General features: G+C 32.1%; 3 protein-coding genes and 1 long non-coding RNA gene across 6 annotated transcripts; all 4 read left to right on the top strand.

Moving 5' to 3' along the window:
• The first annotated feature begins 1196 nt into the window (after positions 1 to 1196).
• On the top strand, positions 1197 to 2343 carry LOC102662000 (uncharacterized). The gene is made up of 4 exons (XR_419955.4): positions 1197 to 1455; positions 1941 to 2059; positions 2135 to 2195; positions 2277 to 2343. It is a non-coding gene; the product is annotated as an uncharacterized lncRNA (long non-coding RNA).
• A 2-nt stretch (positions 2344 to 2345) lies between these two features.
• On the top strand, positions 2346 to 2770 carry LOC100797788 (G2/mitotic-specific cyclin S13-6). The gene is made up of 2 exons (XM_041012900.1): positions 2346 to 2525; positions 2654 to 2770. The coding sequence occupies exons 1-2, from the start codon at positions 2346 to 2348 to the stop codon at positions 2768 to 2770; spliced, it is 297 nt and encodes a 98-aa protein (XP_040868834.1).
• On the top strand, positions 2768 to 5828 carry LOC121172604 (G2/mitotic-specific cyclin S13-7). 3 transcript variants are annotated; one of them, XM_014771451.3, is made up of 5 exons: positions 2768 to 3118; positions 3235 to 3368; positions 4927 to 5001; positions 5104 to 5260; positions 5396 to 5828. In XM_014771451.3, the coding sequence occupies exons 2-5, from the start codon at positions 3267 to 3269 to the stop codon at positions 5416 to 5418; spliced, it is 357 nt and encodes a 118-aa protein (XP_014626937.1). In that variant the 5' UTR covers positions 2768 to 3118; positions 3235 to 3266; the 3' UTR covers positions 5419 to 5828. The 3 variants fall into 3 exon arrangements, with proteins under 3 accessions (XP_014626937.1, XP_014626936.1, XP_006604316.1); XM_014771450.3 differs by having other exon boundaries at positions 5104 to 5286; XM_006604253.4 differs by having other exon boundaries at positions 5104 to 5300.
• A 4608-nt stretch (positions 5829 to 10436) lies between these two features.
• CYCB1;2 (G2/mitotic-specific cyclin S13-7) lies at positions 10437 to 13368 on the top strand. The gene is made up of 9 exons (NM_001358403.1): positions 10437 to 10585; positions 10977 to 11118; positions 11200 to 11260; positions 11475 to 11729; positions 11880 to 12005; positions 12100 to 12348; positions 12442 to 12600; positions 12729 to 12907; positions 13040 to 13368. The coding sequence occupies exons 1-9, from the start codon at positions 10546 to 10548 to the stop codon at positions 13194 to 13196; spliced, it is 1368 nt and encodes a 455-aa protein (NP_001345332.1). The 5' UTR covers positions 10437 to 10545; the 3' UTR covers positions 13197 to 13368.
• Positions 13369 to 14681: the final 1313 nt, after the last annotated feature.

The following is a 14681-nucleotide window of genomic DNA, read 5'->3' as shown; positions in this document are numbered from 1 at the left end:
TGGATTCCATTGTTGCTAAAACGCTTCCATTTCATGAGATTTGGTCTACTATCCGCACATGTATGTGGAGGTGATTGCACTTCAAAGAAGGCACATATACAAGGCTAATTGCTAATGCTATTCAATGGCTTGAAAACTTGAGATGGTGAATAAAGTTTTGAAACTAACGGCTTCAAAACTTGAGACTGAATAAAGTTTTTAAAATTTTTCCCTTTTTTCTTTTTCTTTTTTCCCCTTCTTGATGCTATTTTCCTTTGGGTGTGAATGGATTGATATCAACAATAAATCTCATCAGTTTTATTAAGAAAAAGATTGAATTGAGGATGAATAAATAACTATAGAAAAAGTAAATAAATAAACTTGAAAATCAAGAGTTAAATTTTCTAAAGTTCCTCACCTTAAAAAAAGTTTAAATACATTTTTTTTTCCTATGAAACTTGTTTTTTCGACTTAGTCATACGTAAAAAAAAGGTTAGTAAACAAGTCTTTTGACGGGAAAAAAATTCTCCTTTCGGTACTTACTATAAATTCTAATTAACTAACTAAAAAAATTAGTTAATAATTAAGAGTATTCAATTTGGCTTAAATTATTACCTTTTCTCAAAATTATCTTTATGAACAAAACTAACAAATATCTTTGAAAGAAAGAAAAAATAAAGAACGTTAATGGATTAAGTTTCTTTTACTATCACGTCATTCTAAAATCAACTTTAATTAAAAGTATTTTTGTGGAAAAAAATAATTAATGTAGATAATATTTTAGATTGGGACTTATAATTGTAAAACTTCTAATTTGAACCTTATTAGAGTTGTCAAAATTGATATGACTAGTCAAATTAGATTATACTGTATTATAAAAGGTTGACCTAAAAGTCAATTTGGTTTCATCCAATAGGTCAAGTTGAGCCTATAAATTCTTGGCCTAAACATTATTGGGTCTATTTGGCTCAACATTATTTTTATTATTTTTTATTTTTAATTAATTTAATTTCAAGAAAATAATAGGCCAATTTGACTTAGTATGATGGGTAAGGCTAGACTAGGAAAAACATGACTTAGGAGAAATAAATTTGGGCCAGGTTGAGCTTGTCTATTTTCACAATTTGACTTGATTAAGAAATACACAATTCAACACCTTTACAAAGGTGAGTAAAAATAAGAAAAATCATTGGACAATCTTTGAAAAATGTTACACTATAATAAAGATAATGATAATATTCAATAAAATGCACCTCAAAATTAAGATAAAAATCTTTGCACCCAAGAATTTACAAATTTATTGTCCAAAGTCATGTTCCATCATGAGATTTTAAGAAAAATCCAACGATCCAAAAACAACTTTAAAAAGTTTATCGTTGAAGGAGAAGAAACCTATATCATTGTCTCCTCTGATTCACATCCATCTGAGAATTTTGCAAATGGCATCAAGACCCATCGTTCAACAAGAAGCTAGAGGTATTGTTTTTCTAAATCATTGTATATACTTTCTGTGATGAGGGATGCCATCTTTTTTAATCATTGTATATTTTTTTTATTCTGTTAACGAAATTAACCAGACAAATCATTTGAATCATTGTATATATTACTATACTTTGTTTGATGTCATGATGCATGTTTCTTTGAATTTTTCTTTCTTGTTTTCTCTCAAAATTATGAATCTTTCTTGTCTGATCCTTTGGGGCCTTGGTTCAAATATTCTTTTGTATTATTGGGTGAAAACATGAAAAATCTTGCTCAGGACTTCCAAATCTGTTTGAATAATTAACAGGCTTTAATTTCCCCAGTGTTAGTTATTCACCAATCTTTTCAGAGAAAAAGAGGATCTCTTGTTAAGGGGTTTTTTTTTTTGTCTTAGGTGTTGCACGTGAATCTGTGTGTTTAGGTAATAAAAAAAAAGTTATCACCTTTTTTGAATGAATGGCTCTTTTGCAATTTCATAGGTGCAACAATAGTGGAGGGAGGGAAACAACATAAAAAGAAGAATGATGCAACAAAGGGAAGGAACTACTAGCACTTGGTGATATTGGGAATTGGAATTTGCCCAATCGCCCATCACAAGGTTTTTTTTCTCTATCTCTATGTCTTTTTCACATTCAATCAATATTAAAGTGATATATTTTTATGATCCTTTGAGGATTTTTGGTGCCAAACTACTTGGTAATGCACCAGCACCAGCAACTGCTGAAAATAACAAGGTAAACTACTCTCTATATTACTTGTTCAATATACTTCAATGATCTTATCAGATTATGACGGGTTTTTTTATGGAATTGTAGAAACAAGCTTGTGCTAATGTGGCTGGTTCTCCTACTGTTGCTAATGGAGGAGTTGTGGTGGCCAAAAGAATGGCCCCCAAACCTGATCAGAAGAAAGTGGTCCTAAAACCTAAACCCAAAAAAGTCATTGACATCAAAGCTAGTCCAAACAAGAAGGAGGTCCTGAAAGACAAGAAGAAGGAAGGAGATTCCAACTTCAAGAAGAAATCACATCACACTCTTACTTTAGTGTTCACCACTAGAAGCAAGGTAGATAAGAGATAATAAGAATAAAATGAAAGAAAATTAAGAACCTTTTGTGTCTGTCTGAACCATGCTATGTAAATGAATGCCACAATGCCTTTTTTTCGACAAGTTCTTGTGATATTGTATTGTAGGCAACATGGGGCATAACTAACAAGTTGAAGGAGCGGATTATTGATATTGATTCCGATGATGTTGACGATGAGCTTGTTGTTGTGGAGTGTATTGATGACATTTACAAGTTCTATTAGCTTGTTGAGGTATGAATTATGAAACATGGTTCTCTTGATCATTTTTTATGTGTTTGATGTGATGTCATTCTAATATGTGAATGTGCATTTAATGCATGAAGAACAAGAGCCACCCCATGACTACATAGACTCACAACCTGAGATAAATGAGAGATGAGAGCTATACTGTTTGATTGGTTGATACTAGTCCACACCAAGTTTAACCTTTTACTTGAGACCCTTTACTTGACAATCAATATAGTTGATCGGTTCCTGGCAGTTAAGAATGTTCCAAAGAGGGAATTGCAATTGATTGACATCAGTGCCCTGCTGATGGCAACCAAGTATGAAGAAATCTATCCCCCTCAGGTATGTATATATTTGTTGCTACCTTTATGTGTTCATTGATGTAGGCCTTTTCAATGAGTGTCAAGGGAATAACACTTGTCTTGGATTGCAAGTTGGTAACTTTGTATGTCTCTCAGATAGGGCTTACACTCATGAACAAATACTGGTTATGGAGAAAATCATACTGGCCAAGCTGGAATGGACTTTGACTATGCCAATACCTTTGGTTTTCCTACTTCGTTTTATCAAGGCATCAGTCCCAGATCAGGAGGTGAGTGTGTGAGTGCATGTGACCTTTTATTTCAAATCTTTTTAAATTGTGATTCTTGTTTTATTTTCATTTTATGTTTGGTACTTTGGCTGAATTTCTTTCTTAATTTTTGTATTTTCCAGTTGGAAAATGAAACACACCGTTTCACTTTTCTTTTATATATATATATATAAACAACCACTCCCTTAGTTAAGGAATAACTAATAAATATTCATTGCTCTTGTTGCTTCTTTGCTTTTTCCATCTCCCATGTGTTCTTATTAAATTTTTAATAGTTTTGTTTTTGTAATATTCTAATTTACATACTAATTAACAATATCATAGTGTGATTATAAACAACATATTATGCATGTTCTATTGATAATCAATACTTTTTATTTTTCTTTATAATTACAAATATCATTTTATTTTTAAAAATGAAGAAAATAATTTTTTTAATGTTTTTTAAAAAAATGACATTCTAAGACAATTTTTAGGTCAAAATCGTCTTAGAATCTTTAATTTTTTAAAATAATATTTTAAAAAAAATATTTTTGTAACTTTTATGAGTCTTAGAATGTTATTAGAATCACATATTTATCCTCAAAGACTGTCTTAAAATATCTATTTTCTAAGACGTTTTTTTAATCTTCAAAATTTTTTAACTTTTTTTATTTAAAAAAAAAAACATTCTAAGATGTTCTTATTAAAAAAACTGTCTCAGAAAGGTAAACTTTCAAAAAGACGGTTTTTTAAAAAATCGTCGTTTTAGAATGATGTCTTTTACTAAGACGATTTTTATTGAAACTATTGTAGAAAGTCTTCTACGATGACAATTAATAACCATCGTAAAATAGTCTTCTTAACCGATGTAAAAAAGTCTTTTTGTAGTTGTGGATCTTGAGCATACATATTTATCCTCAACAATGTTGACCATGAGCTTGCTACTGTGGAGTATATTGATGACATTTACAAGTTCTATAAGCTTGTTGAGGTATCAGACATGGTTCCCTTGATTGTTATTTTTTTAAAATTTTTTTGTTGTGCTTGATGTGATGACATTTTAATATGTGAATGTCCATTAATTTGATGCATGACTAACGAGAACCACCCTTACAACTACGTAGACTCATAACCGGAGATAGGTTTGAGGTCAAGATCTAATCTAGTTAATTAGTTGGTAGATGTTCACACCAAGCTTGAACTTTCATTCGAGACCCTTTATCTGACCATCAATATAATTGATCGGTTCCTAGCAGTTAAGACAGTTCCAAGGTTGGGAATGTAATTGGTTGGCATCAGTGTCGTGCTGATGGCATCCAAATATGAAGAAATCTGATCCCTTCTGATCCCTTGAGGTATATATATATATATATACACGTTGATTTTTTCATTGATGTATTATGGACCCTTTCCATTTCAATGAATGAATGTCAAGTGTATGTTCTAAATTGCGGTTGCAGTTAGCCAGAAAACCTTTATATTGTTGGAAAATGCAATTGATGCGGTCACAATTGCATTCGTGATGCGATTATGGAGTGTCATGTGAATAATAATAAACACTTGTCTTGATTTGCAGGTTAATGAATTAGTCCGCCTCACAGATTACACTCATGAACAGGTACTGGTCATGGAGAAAACCATAATGGGGAAGGTGAGTGTGTGTGTGACCTTTTTCTTTTCAAATCTCTTAAATTATGATTCTTGTTTTGTTGTTGTCTTGCCTGAATTTATTTCTTAATTTCTGCAATTGCAGTTAGAAAACATGGCCCATTTTTTGTCTGAGTTGGGAATGATGCACTATGCCACCATAAAGTACTTTCCATCAATGGTTGCTGCCTCAGCAGTCTTTGCAGCTAGATGCGCTCTGAATAAGGCTCCCCTTTGGAATGAGACACTTAAACTGCACAGTGGTTATTCACAAGAACAACTTATGCATGTGAATATGAATTGGTCTTGCTTATATTATTTGGATTTTATTATTATTCATTTTTATCATTCAATTAATTATTGTCTAAATTCTATTTGGCTTTGTTGGTTGCAAACAGGGATTGTGCTAGATTATTGGTGAGTTTCCACTCTACGGTTGCGAATAGAGAGGAGAAGGTTGTGTACTTAAAGTATTCTGATCCTGAGAAAGGAGTTGTTGCTATGCTTCCACCAGCTAAAAATCTTCTGCCCGAAGGTTCTAACTCTCAATAGAGTTAATGAAGCAAAGGGAGAAGCATGGATAGAGTATTATGCAGGATTCGGCAATAATCATTTGTATTTGTTTTCCATAATTTGTTCATAAGCCATAGACCATAGTTTACAAATCTGATTTATAAAAGTTTCAAATGTTGCACTTACCATTTCCTTCATCGCCTTTATAGCTAAAGATTCATTGGTTAAAAAAACATATATTGTTAAGACTGATCGCTAACATATGTTGCATGCTTGCTGCCAACACCATGTTTTAAAACATCTTGAAGCAACTTGAAATTGCTTAGTGTGTTTTTCAGATTGCTATAACGTGTTTAGTTACGACCCTTTGGAACTACACCGACGAAGTAGTAGTGTTGAGCCCGAGATGGTCCAATGAGGCTTAGGCAACAGTTTCAAAACAATAATCTCATTAAAATTTAGCTTTTTTGCTGAGATTTCAAGTATATAGTTAATCCTTGGAGATAAATACTTAAAGCAAAAATCACTATTAGGCGGTTGCATATTAATTTCAGCAATAAGAACATTTTAAGGGTCTTTCGAAAGCATTTTAAGTAATTTGTATTCATTTGCTAGTTGCTACAAAACTCTATTTGATTTAAAACTTCTTCAAAGAAGTCTACAAAATATACACCATTTACTATATTGGTTGTGGTATGTAGTTATTTTGTATTTATATTTTTGTGGTATATATTTAATTACGGTTATTTATATATATATTTTTAATTTAATAGCTTGCGTATAATACTAAACTTAGTTAAATTTAGCTTTGTTACATCCTCTCTTTCTTTTCTTTATTTTTTCTTTTTCTAGTTTCTGATATGACAAACATAAGATTATTGTTCTAATAAATATTAATATTATTGATATAATTATGTTTAAAATTATGTTTTTTCATATAAAATAATAATGGAAAAGATCTTGTAACGTACAAAATTTTGCCAAAATTTTAGATTTTTGTTATGAAAAACTTTTCTTCTTAAAATTTTGATTTCTTGGAACTCTGTAACTTTGGAGTCGAGAAAATATTTATAGTAATTCAATTTGTTGGAATTTAGGTTCCTTAGAACATTGTTTTACTTCTTTAAAAATTTGTTATAGTTGACCAAAAAAAATAATTAAATTAGTATATTAATTTAAATCATAAAACCTTTATTATCTCGTGTATATCAATTGGTATAAAATTATTTTAATTTAACTAATAATCTTAAATTCAAAGAGTATATAATTATGTGAAATGACTTAGCCTTGTTTCAATTTTTTGATAACTTTATGCCATTTTTATATACATTTGGACCTTAGTTAGATGTATCATCTATTATTGTTCAATTTTTAATTTTTATAGTCAGTTAACGTGTTACCATGAATATATAACATGTTTGATTTCTAAATCCCTTGTCAGGCTGGTTGAAGTTTATGGGAATATTTAGAGTTTTATTGAAGAGAGAAAGGTCCTAATCTATTTATTATTATATATATAAAGATATATTTGTCTTGTTTCTCTCATTTCAGTAATTCTCTAACTTTTTTTATTCTAACTAAATGTGTGCCCCTTTCAATTCTTTCTTAACATTTTTTCTACTAAAAAACTCTGGATGCTTTTAGATAGGATAGGGGTCTTCTAAACCTTAGGTATAGGTTCAAATCCTTTCAATTTATACCTTGTTCTTCTATTTTATTATTCTATTTTTCTATTATGTTATTATATTATATTTTTATTCGAATTCATTTTATTTATATATTAATATTGTATTCAAATAAAATAAAAATATATTAAGATATATTAATTATAAGAATTTGGAAGTTAAATTATAAAGTTATTAAATGATTAATCAATTTTTTTACCTAGTTTATGTAGTTACACTTCACGTAAATGATTGGAATTTTTTTTATATACTTTTTATACTCTTATTTCTTATAACTTATTTATTTATTTACTATATATAAAAGATGTATTTTGATTGATATGTGGCATATCCTAATTAGTTTATTTTTTCACTAATTTTTGTCTTATTCATGTTGGTTCTTCTCTCTCAATTCAACAATTCTTTAACTTTTGTTTGCTTAAATATGTTTTTCATATCTGGAAAATAGATCATTTTCATATTATTATCTTAAATTTACTTTTAGTAAATTACGTATTTGAAAATTTTTTTATGGTTCAATTTACTATCCGCCGTTAGTCTCATTATGTTAATTGATAACATGATAAGCAAAATGTTACATCATCAAGCCTAATTACTAACACGCCATTGTTACATCATCTCATTTCCCTTCTCCAACGGAAATCACCACCACCATCGTGCCACTACCGTCGTCCAACTTAGCGCCACCACCACCAACCATGTTATGTTATGTTATTGTTACCTCTTTCTCATTGCACATGGGGATCTGCACGAGCACCATTGGGGAAAAAGAGAAACTCTTTCCTTCTCCAGATTCAAGATCTACGACACCTCCACCTATAGGGACATGCTTGATCTTCTTAAACCGGATCTAGAAACACCCCAAACAGAGAACAAGCATATCCATACTTTGGATAAGGAAGAGCACGATGCACGCATTGATTAAGAACTGTAGAGGAGGAGCGAGATACTCTCCACTTGAATGAAAATCACCTTGCATAGAGCCAATCGAAGAAACCCTTAACTCCGAAGGACGATGCCCACAACAAATGCTTCAGCTGAAACCTTGCCATGCCAAAATACCACCCTTCGAAGTACATGACGATTTCGAAAACCAAGAGGACCACAGAGAGGTAGAGGAAGAGCTTGATGCAGGAGTAGAAGCACGTCTTCACAACGGGGTTCTCATTCTCCCTGCCACTGTCAGTATCGACGTCGATTTTCTGGCGAAAACGTACCACGTGAGTTATTTGGTATTTTTGCCCCTCCCTTTGTCTCATAAAACGCTCGAAGAAGGTGAATTTGTTAGCATTAAGTCTTCTTCGGGATCCTCGAGTTCCACCATCGACCAATTTAGGTTCTCCATCTTTACCCCCCCCCCCCCCCCTCCCCCCAAATTGAAAAAAGGTGGTGCCATTTTCTCTTTTGATCTCACCAACACAACAAAAATATAGTATTTATATAATAATAAACATGTCCCTCTTTGTTTTTCTCTTTCTCTTACTTTTTCAAAAGTCAAAGGAGGAAAAAAAAGAGTAGTAGTAAAAACACTACTACGAGTTTAATGGCATGATCAATAGTGGTGGCACGACACGATCAACGGTTGTGGCGTTGGGTTAGATGGCATTCGTGGCACGGTGGTGGTGATTGTTGTTGGAGAAGGAGATGACATGACAATAACGTGTTATTGATTAGGCTTGATGATATGATACTTCGTTTGTCATATCATCATTTAATGAAACTAATAACAAGTAGTACGTTAAAGCATAAAAAAATTTCGAATATATACTTGACCAAAAATGAATTTGAGATAATAATAGGAAAGCAATTTGTTTTTCTAACTAAATACGTGTGTGTGTCTTTCAATTCTTTTTTTTTTTTAACTCGGGATACTTTTAGATAGGAACTACACTTCATGTAAATGACTGCAACTTTATTTATTTATTTTTACTTTTTACTCTTTTATTTCTTATAATATGTCTATTTATCATATATAAAAGATGTTTTTGGGCTAACACATGGCATATCCTCATTAGCTTACTTTTTCACTAATTTTTGTCTTATTCTTGTCCGTCTTGCCTTTCTCAATTAAGCAATTCTCTAACTTTTTTTCTAACTAAATGTTTGTCCCTTTCAATTCTCTTTTAGTATTTTTTCTACTAAAAACATTGGATGCTTTTACATAAGCATTACACTTCACGTAAATGACTATAACGTTTTTTTATTAGTTTTCTCTCTGTTATTTCTTATAATCTATCTATTACTATCTGTAAAAGGATGTATTTGGACTCACACGTGGCATATTCTCATGAACTTACTTTTTCGTTAATTTTTATCTTATTCTTGCCGGTCTTGCCTCTCTCAGTTATGCAATTCTCTAACTTTTTTTTCTAACTAAATGTATGTCCCTTCCAATTCTTTTTAAGTATGTTTTGTACTAAAAAATATTGGATGCTTTTACATAGACGTTACACTTCACGTAAATGATTGCAACCTTTATTTTATTTTTATTTTTTTACTTTTCACTCTTTTATTTCTTATAATCTATTTACTATATATAAAAAGATGTATTTCAACTGATACATGTCATATCCTCATTAACTTACTTTCTCACTAATTTTTGTCTGATTCCCGCTAGTCCTGTCTCTCTAAATTAAGCAATCCTCCAATTTTTTTTTCTAACTAAATATTTGCCCATTTCAATTCTTTTTTTAAGCATTTTTCTACTAAAATCTCTGAATGTTTTTAGATAGGCACTACACTTCTCGTAAACGACTGCAACTTTATTTATAATTTTATTTTTATTTTTTAGTCTTTTATTTCTTATAATTAAATACTAAAAGCAATGAATCATTTCTCGTTTTTACCATTTCTTGGACAATTTTTTAAACCATGACTACAAACAACATGGTTTGAGGTTATTAAACGCACTGACCTTTTAATTAAAATTATAAATAAAAAAATAATTTGCCGGAAGTAAAACATAGAAAGACATTTTATTTCCCGTCACATTTTTGTTTATTTATTTATTTATTATTATTATTATTTTGCTATTTCCCATTAGCATTGGAATATTTTGGGTTTCCGCTCGCACCCCTTGTTTTTGAATCTCCAACGGCTATATTTTTATTCTCCAATATCAATCGTCAGATGAGTATAATATCCAACGGTTCAGATACGGTTAAGAAAAATTGACCGTTGAAGGGAGAAGCGTCGCGTCCTTCTGCTTCAAAAGAGAAAGACTATTTCACTTTCCTCTCTCATCTCATTATCATTCGCAGAGAGAGAGAGAGAGAGAGAGTGAGGGAGAGAGAGTGAGGCTTCTTCTACCCAGATTTGTTTCATTTTAACCAAAGAAGAATCTCTCACAAATGGCGTCAAGAGCAATTGTTCAACAACAACAAGCCAGAGGTATTGTCCTTTTGAATTCTTGTATTTTTCTTTGAGTGTCTGTTTCTTGTTTTTATTATCAAAATAAGATTCAATGAGTGTTGTTGTCTGATTTTTTTGGGATGCTGGTTCAAGTTTTGTTTTAAGTTGGATCTTGGGGATTCTGGGTTGGTTTCTTTTGTAATAAATGAAAATATGAAAAATAGTGTTTTGGATTCATATCTTTTTGAATAACAGACAAGTTTCAATTTTCATGGGTTTTGATTACTGTTCAATCTCTTCAGAGCAAAAGGGTCTCTTGTTTTTTCTTTTTGTTGGATTTATTTTAGATTCTTTGGTTTTGTTGCATGTGAATCTGTGTTTAGATCCAGAGCAATCTATCACCTTTTTTTAATGGGTTGCAATTTGATAGGTGAAGCAGTAGTAGGGGGAGGAAAACAGCAGAAGAAGAACGGTGTTGCGGATGGAAGGAACCGCAAGGCATTGGGTGACATTGGGAATTTGGCCAATATAAGAAGTGCCGTTGAAGTCAAGCCAAATCGCCCTATCACAAGGTTCTCTCTCTCGTTCTCTCTCCCACTCACTCACTCACTCAATCAATCAATATTAATGTGATATTTGTATGATTCTTTTAGGAGTTTTGGTGCGCAATTACTTGCCAATGCACAAGCGGCAGCAGCTGCTGGGAATAACAAGGTGAACTATACCCTTTATGTCACTTTCTATCATTTTACCTTGGGTGATTTAGAGCATGTTTGGGAATCCATTACAAAATTATGTTTGAGGCTGCCAACGGACCAGAATCCTTGTTTTTGCGTTCATTTTGCTTTTTACCCATTAGATTTGCATTGGAATGTATGCCGTGTGACATTTATCAGGTTATGACTGGTTTTTTGTTTTGGAATTGCAGAAGCAAGCTTGTGCTAATGTGGCTGGTCCTCCTGCTGTTGCCAATGGAGGGGTTGCGGTGGCCAAAAGAGTGGCCCCCAAACCGGGTCCGAAGAAAGTGACCGTGACTGTAAAACCTAAGCCTGAAGAAGTCATTGACATTGAAGCTAGTCCAGATAAGAAGGAGGTCCTGAAAGACAAGAAGAATGAAGGAGATGCCAACTCCAAGAAGAAATCACAACACACTCTTACTTCAGTGCTCACTGCAAGAAGCAAGGTAGATAAGAGATAACAAGAATAAAATGAAAGAAAAAGAAAAAGAAAAAGAAAACCCCTTTGTGTCTTTTCTTGAAGTCTGAACCGGTACCATGTTGTACCATCACTTGCATGATATTATTTATTCCTCCTTGTGTTGTTTTATTTGCAGGCGGCATGTGGCATAACTAACAAACCAAAGGAGCAGATCATTGACATTGATGCTTCTGATGTTGACAATGAACTTGCTGCTGTGGAGTACATTGATGACATTTACAAGTTCTACAAACTTGTTGAGGTATCTAACGTGGTTTCTGTTATGTTTTTTTGTGTGTTGTGTTTGATTTTGATGGCATTCTAATATTTTGTGAATGTGCGTTTGATTTACAAAGAACGAGAGCCACCCCCACGACTACATTGATTCACAACCTGAAATAAATGAGAGGATGAGAGCTATTCTGGTTGATTGGCTGATAGACGTTCACACCAAGTTTGAACTTTCTCTAGAGACCCTTTACCTGACCATCAACATAATTGATCGGTTTTTAGCAGTTAAGACAGTTCCAAGGAGGGAACTGCAATTGGTTGGCATCAGTGCCATGCTGATGGCATCCAAATATGAAGAAATCTGGCCCCCTGAGGTATAAGTCTTGAATTCAGTTGCAGGTTAATGACTTTGTGTTGGTCTATTCAATGAATGTCAAGGGAATAATAAGTCTTGAATTCAATTGCAGGTTAATGACTTTGTGTGCCTCTCAGATAGGGCTTACACTCATGAACAGATACTGGCCATGGAGAAAACCATATTAAATAAGCTGGAATGGACTTTGACTGTGCCTACACCTTTTGTTTTCCTAGTTCGTTTTATCAAGGCAGCGGTCCCAGATCAGGAGGTGAGTGTGTGTGACCCTTTTTCTTTTTTTTTTACAAATCTTTTTAAATTATGATTCTAGTTTTATTTTTTCATTTAATTTAATTAATGTATTGTCTGAGTTTCTTTCTTAATTTCTGCATTTTCCAGTTGGAAAACATGGCTCATTTTATGTCTGAGTTGGGAATGATGAACTATGCAACCTTAATGTACTGCCCATCAATGGTTGCTGCCTCAGCAGTGTTTGCAGCAAGATGCACTCTGAACAAGGCTCCCCTTTGGAATGAGACACTTAAGCTGCACACTGGTTACTCACAAGAGCAACTCATGTATGTGTAAATATGATATGATGATATATAATTTCAGTCTTGTTAATATTATTTGGACTTTACTATATTCATTATTTTCATTCAATCATTGTTTAAATTTTAATTCTATTTTGGCTTTGTTGGTTCAAACAGGGATTGTGCTAGACTATTGGTGGGGTTCCATTCCACTCTTGGGAATGGAAAGCTTAGGGTTGTGTACAGAAAGTACTCTGACCCTCAGAAGGGTGCAGTTGCTGTGCTCCCACCTGCTAAACTTCTGCCTGAAGGCTCTGCTTCCCAACATAGTTGAAAGAAGAAAAGGTGGGGAGGAGCAGTGATAATATAGAGCCTTTTATGATTCAGCAAATTTGTATTTTTATTTTCACAAGGTACAAGAGTTGATTTTTATATAAGTTGCAAGTTGTGCACTTGCCAATTGTCACAATATCATATCTAACTTCTATAATGGGGTTCACGTTCCATGAGTGTGCAACCAGGTTGCAGTTCCATTGTTAAAAAAACTTTGTTGCTAACATTGTTATGTTGTCTGCCAACATAAAATGTTTCTTGAAAGTTGACGCAACCAACTTTTGAAACATTTCTTGAAACAACAATTTTTGGAATTGCTTACTGTGTTTTTAACAACATATTGCTGCTGCTGGGGGCCCTCCTGGAAAAATGGCATAGAATTTCATCGACCGAAGAGTCCCATATATTAATCTCGTTAAAATGTTTCAAGTATTTAGCTTAAAATTCACCATATTTTGTATATGTTAATTAAAAAAAAAAGCATTCACCATATTTTTTGTGATAATCATACAAAATGAATGCATACCCATGTGGCGTATATACAAAATGAACGCATAGACATAGTTGAGAGGAGTGGTGCTAAGAACATATATTCCTTCTAACATTCTCTTCTATTAATTGAAAAATTATATGATTTTCAATAAATTTTAGCAAATCAATGTGTTATAATAGAGTATGTTGCTTATATTTTTCAACTTAGATTTAATCAGAATTAAACATGAAATACAACTTATTGAACATGAAATACAACTTATAAGTTAATTTATTTTTTTTCTTATTTTTTTTCTTCTACTGTTTATGAAGAAATTTTATCCAACCAAACCTCAACAATTTTATTATTTTCTTTTCTCATAACTGTAAGCATTATCTATAAAATAATACTATAAGACGGACCCAAAGCATGTTCAGATGATCTCTTAAAAAAATTATACAATTGATCTAATATTATAGATGTGCGTGAGTGAGATTTTATTTTTTTATGGTCCCAGCTTGAATTCCCCACATTTTTTTTATTTTCTATATTCTAAAATACTCCAATTCTCTGTCACACTTTTACGTTCCAATTTTTCATATATTTTATGAAAATTAGTTTACGTAATATAATTATATTTTAATATATAACTACCAGTAATTAGATCGCAATTTAAAATGATTGTGAAAAATAATTTGTATAATATATGCAAAAATATAATCAGAGTAAAATAATTTTATACCAGAGATTAGAACATAAAATAATTATAAGAAAAAAATAGGCGGGCGGTACAAAGAGAAAAACGGTATGTAGATAGCCCCTTGCCCATTGGATGTTGGGAACTGCTACCCGCACTAGCGAAATTGTTGATAAATTCAATAATTTCACATTTTTTCAATTTTATCCTTTTATCCGAATGACTCATACGGATGAATTACATCCATATGACTCATAAGTCAAATTCAATTTTTTTTTTATTTTAAAAAAAAATATTTATGACGAATTAATTTAAAA

Source organism: Glycine max, chromosome 19, assembly GCF_000004515.6.
Source record: "Glycine max cultivar Williams 82 chromosome 19, Glycine_max_v4.0, whole genome shotgun sequence".
Classification (NCBI taxonomy): Eukaryota; Viridiplantae; Streptophyta; class Magnoliopsida; order Fabales; family Fabaceae; genus Glycine; species Glycine max.
Note: the sequence above shows the minus strand (reverse complement) of the source record. Positions and strands in the feature narration are given on the sequence as shown.

What these genes read in the sequence shown, in the direction of transcription:
- LOC121172604 (XM_006604253.4), top strand. Translation starts at nt 3,267, where the DNA reads ATGGAGAAAATCATACTGGCCAAGCTGGAATGGACTTTGACTATGCCA. An exon ending in AGAAAACCATAATGGGGAAG is followed by an intron (nt 5,002 to 5,103) that starts GTGAGTGTGTGT and finishes CTGCAATTGCAG; the next exon opens with TTAGAAAACATGGCCCATTT. An exon ending in ATGCATGTGAATATGAATTG is followed by an intron (nt 5,301 to 5,395) that starts GTCTTGCTTATA and finishes GGTTGCAAACAG; the next exon opens with GGATTGTGCTAGATTATTGG.
- LOC100797788 (XM_041012900.1), top strand. Translation starts at nt 2,346, where the DNA reads ATGGCCCCCAAACCTGATCAGAAGAAAGTGGTCCTAAAACCTAAACCC. An exon ending in TGTTCACCACTAGAAGCAAG is followed by an intron (nt 2,526 to 2,653) that starts GTAGATAAGAGA and finishes ATTGTATTGTAG; the next exon opens with GCAACATGGGGCATAACTAA.